At 54.0% G+C, this 4509-nt stretch overlaps 1 protein-coding gene across 1 annotated transcript; it reads right to left on the bottom strand.

Annotated features, from left to right (window-relative positions):
* Nucleotides 1–357: 357 nt before the first annotated feature.
* USP27X (ubiquitin specific peptidase 27 X-linked) lies at nt 358–3722 on the bottom strand. The gene is made up of 2 exons (XM_040265323.1): nt 3687–3722; nt 358–3461 (listed from the first exon to the last, which is right to left on the bottom strand). Exons 1-2 carry the CDS (start codon nt 3720–3722, stop codon nt 1251–1253), a joined length of 2247 nt encoding a protein of 748 aa, XP_040121257.1. The 3' UTR covers nt 358–1250.
* Nucleotides 3723–4509: the final 787 nt, after the last annotated feature.

The raw sequence follows: 4509 nt of genomic DNA, 5'->3' as shown, positions 1-4509 counted from the left end.
CTGGCCCCGAGTCCCATCCCTGGGGTGCTGAGTCATGATAACACCATGACAGTCTTCCAATTGGACAGAATAATGACTTTGAGGGGGGACACCTGTGATTCTCCCCCGAGTCCTGAATGTGGCACTGACTGTAATGCCCTGTACCCAAGGGACAATAGTGGAATCCGCTGCCTTGGGGCTCGAAAAAACAAACAAAAAAAACAGTACTGGGGAGCAAGTTATAAGTGTGTATGTGTGACTATCTGACACAGTGTGTGTCATTTTTGTCCGTGGGTCTCAGGTAGGGCTGACCCTCACCTCTAATGCATTCTGGTCCTGGGCCAAAGAAGTTTCAGATCCAACAAATGTTCACTGAGCCCGTACAAAGTCCCAAGCCTTTTTAATTAATACTTTGACACATTTTATATCACTTAATCTTTAACAATAACCCGTTAAGGTAGGAATTATCTGCATTGTACAGATGAGAAAACAATCGCAAAGAGGTTCATTGATTTGCTCAAGTATATCATACAGCTTTTTTTTTTAAACACTCACACACTAAACTCTTAGCTGAGGCCTGTCTGTGTTGGTTGTTTACCTTACAGTGTTTCTTGTCTTCTCTACCTTTGGAGCAATTGCTCCCCTTATACAAAAGCCCCCTTTTCTTGTTTCACAGGCCCACATGGGCTTTTCTCTGTTTAATACTGCATTTAATAGCACAAAAAAATCACAAATACAAAGAAACTGGCAAAGGTGTTTGTCAATGAAATATCCCTGCTTCCTCCACTTTTCCACTTTCCTACCCATATACATAATGGGCTACATTTGTATAAGCTTTTCTTTTTTCTCCCCCAAACATATAACTGTTATGTGATTGGTCAGTTGAAGCTGAAACACCCATGGAGAAAGATGTTTTACAGTTACAAGGGCACACATTCCCCCCCACACCACCCCCCTCCCACCCCACACTTTCCCACACAATCTTTTGGAGGAATATAGGATATGGACCAGTGTCTGATTTCCCTGCTCCTGCCTGCCCCGCCCAGAGCATCCTGCCATTTAATCTTCCTTTAAGTGACTGCTTAGACTAGAGCCTCTTCTCCCGCCCCTTCTATTCCTCTTCCAGTCAGGACCTTTTAGACACTGGAAACTGTTCGATTCTTACTCTGTCAGGCCCGTGGGCCATGCAAGTAGGTCCTTTAAATCTTGACGCCAGTTGTAGTATGGGCACTGTCATCTTCCACTCCAGGTAGGTAGGTCTGTGCGTCACTTCAGTAGGCTTGTGTATTCACTTCTTTCACTTTTTCTGATTCATGTTCCAGGACCTGTTTGTGATAGAACAGTAAATACCCTTCACTGTCCAGCACGTCCTTAATACTGGCCTTGGTGATGACGGCATCATCACACTTGAACCACTGGTCCTTGTGGTGCCGGATGAAGCTGGTGTAGTGGCCACTCTCCAAGGTTCCTTGGTGATTAACCACAGCAAACAAGGAATACTTATTCTCATCGTTTCCACTATTGGTTGGCAGCTGCAACTGTCCATTCATCCTGCTCTCTTTACTCGAGGCCATGAACGGTGTCATATCCAGCTCCAGAGGAAAGGATATGTATGTAGTGATCTTGCGCCTCTGTTTGGCTGAGTGTTCAAACCGTTTGAAATGAAAACAGGCAACGACAGGTAATTTATTCATTGTGAGCTGTTTGGTAGATTCCTGGTAGCTTTGGCAACTACCACACTTGATTTTGGCACTGCTTCCTAAGTGCTCTGGCCTCGTAAACCTTCGCAGGCAGTCCGTGAGGGTAGTGATTCCTGGTATGTGGCTTTCCCCATTAACACTGCTCTCCCTCCCTGGGCTCATCGGCCAGAAGGAGGTACAAGAGCCAGGCAAGTCCAAACTGATGTCCCAGCATGGGTCTATTGTAGTGGAGACACCATGACAGGCTTGACAGGTGACATCAGATTGCAGGCCACCTGTGAAAATTTGGTCAATGATGCAGTTACAGTGGTTGGGATTGCTGGCTGCCTTCCCAGCATCATCACCTTTGCAGTGCCTGTGCAGGACATCTAATGCTGCAATGAGAAACTCATGTGCATCCTGTTGCCTGTACCCTGCTAAATGCCGTGCATGTATCCATACCAGGTGCAGTAACTTATAGGGAACATGAGGAGACGGGTTTCCAGAATACAACTCTCGAAAAAGCGAAGACATCTCACAGACCAGACACAACTCCGGACTCGGCATTTCACATCTGTGCCTGTCAGAGAGGAAGAAATCTCTCAGGATCGGAGTGTGGGTAAGGGCCTGGACGATGCAGTTCATAAAGCACGTGTTGCCAAGATTGATCAGTCCTCTTAAACCGATGGTAAAGCTGGAGGCGATTCTTCTTCTCCTTGGGTTATGGCCCAGCAGTTCTAACTCAGGTTTGGTTGTCTCCCAGGTTGGATACTTCTCACCGAGGCCTGGCATTGAATACTGCTGGTGAGAAACCTCGGTCGAGGTGGAGGCTTGTAATTTCAAAGCTTCCCCTTGCTCTTCTTTGGCAATTTGCTCAATGTCTCTGTCATATACATAGTCCTTACACATAAAGCAGTATATACCTCCGTAATAAAGGTCTACTGCTAAGTTGTGTTGTTTCGTCTCGGCGTGCTCATGAATGTGCTTCTCTGTGAAGCAGCCAAAGAAGACACAGGAAAGGCAAGAGTGGAGTCTGTTCAAATGGGTGCCGCACACATGGCAGATACACGACTTTGCCTTGCTTTTCCTGGTCTCTGGGGTTCCACACCACACGAAGCACTGGTAGATCACCCGCAGTTCCTGCCTCCAGTTCTCTCCCACCTTAAAGCTGTTCACGTGGGAACAGCCTGGTGGACCCACCGCGAAATCCACATCCAGGCACCCGCCCCCAGGGCCGCGCCGGGGCCGGGGCCGGGGCGGGGGCCGTGGCCTAGGCTGCGGCGGGGTACGGAGCCGGGTCTGCGGCCGCGGCCGGGGTCGGCGGCGGGGAGCACGGCTGCGCCGCGGGGAAGGATCGGGGGGCCGCGGGGGGTCGGAGGGAAGGGTGGGGAGAGGAACCTCGTCTCTGCCGCCGCTACCGCCACTCCGCGCCGGGTTCTCATCCTCAGGCTCCTGCTTCGGCTCCCCCTTCGGCTCCTGCTCCGCCTCCCGTGCCGGCTCGGGTTCAGGTTCGGGCTCCAGCTTGAGCTCTACCCGGCGTCCCGGACCCTCCACAGTCTCCACCTTCCCGGTGGCGTCCACCTTCCCAGCCGCCTCCACCTTCCCCGCCGCCTCTACCTTCCCTTCCACCTTCGCCTCCGCCTCCACCTTCCTCTCCGCCTTCTCCGCCGTCTCTGCCGTCTCCGCCTCCTCTGCTCCTCCGCCTCCACTGGCAGCGGCTCCTCCCCCTAATCGCAGGGCTGGGGCGGCCACTGGGCGTGGCGGCGCGGGGGCCACGCAGACCAGGGGTGTCCCCCGTCCGGCCTGAGGGAGCGCGGTGGCTGTGGCAGCTGGACCCAGAAGGGACTTTCACTGAAGGAGGCGGCGGCGGAAGCAGGCGACGCCCCCGGGAATCCTCCTGCCGTAGCCCCCTAGCGGAGGCCGCTCTGCAGCCAGGCCCGGTTTCCTTTAATTCAATATTTCCCAAACTTGCTTGTTCACGAGAATCACGTGGGGAGCGTGTTAAAATTACAGATTCCTCGGCTCCACCCGCAGCCCCACTGAATCAGAGTCTCGAAGGAACATGCTCCGGAACCTGTATCTTTAACTAGGGCCCGAGAAGATTCTTATGAGCAGGCAAGTTTGAGAAACACAGCTCTAATTCATTGAGGCTGGCGGGAAGGGGGGCGGGGACCGCGCAGTCTCTTTAAGGCGCTTCCAGTTCTCGGCTCCAATCGCTGCTCTGACCCCTTTCATCGTCTCCTCCCCTCTCTCCGTCCTTCCCTTCGTCCATGCAGCCTCCCCCAGCACTGCGGGGCCAGGGATAGAGAGATATCCTAGTCCAGAAACGTCCCTGGGGCTGGGAAACATGCCCCCAGAGGCCGAGTCGCGAGGAGCGCTGGCAGAAGCAGTGATCAGCCAGCATCTCTGAGGCTGAGCAGGTTCCCATCCCTGTCTGAGGCTCCCCGCCCACCCCAGGTTCTGCCCTGCCCCATAAGAACGAAGCTCCATTCTGGAGCAGGCCTGGACCCCAGATACAGAGGGGCAGAGCTCCCAAGGCCGTTGGGCCCCAAGAGGCACATCCCATGCCCATCTTATCGGTGCTTTGCACAGTCCGTGCCTGTTCCTCGCCTCCCCTGCACCTTTCCCTCGTGCTCCCAAGGCCACGGGTGGGCTGAGGCTTTGGCAGCCAGCCTTCTGGGCCAGGAGACGCTGAGCCAGCTGCCCTGGGGGTGGCGGGATGGACAAGGCACAACAAGGCCAGGCCTACTGCTGGCATCTCCCCTACAGCTGAGAGAGGGGCCTGAACTACAGGACACTGTCCCAAGACCCTCAAGCTCAGCGGAGGCCTGGCCCAGGCAGCAGGTGGGAG

This window comes from Oryx dammah, unplaced genomic scaffold, assembly GCF_014754425.2.
Source record: "Oryx dammah isolate SB20612 unplaced genomic scaffold, SCBI_Odam_1.1 HiC_scaffold_23, whole genome shotgun sequence".
Classification (NCBI taxonomy): Eukaryota; Metazoa; Chordata; class Mammalia; order Artiodactyla; family Bovidae; genus Oryx; species Oryx dammah.
This window is presented reverse-complemented; position numbering and strand designations above follow the sequence as displayed.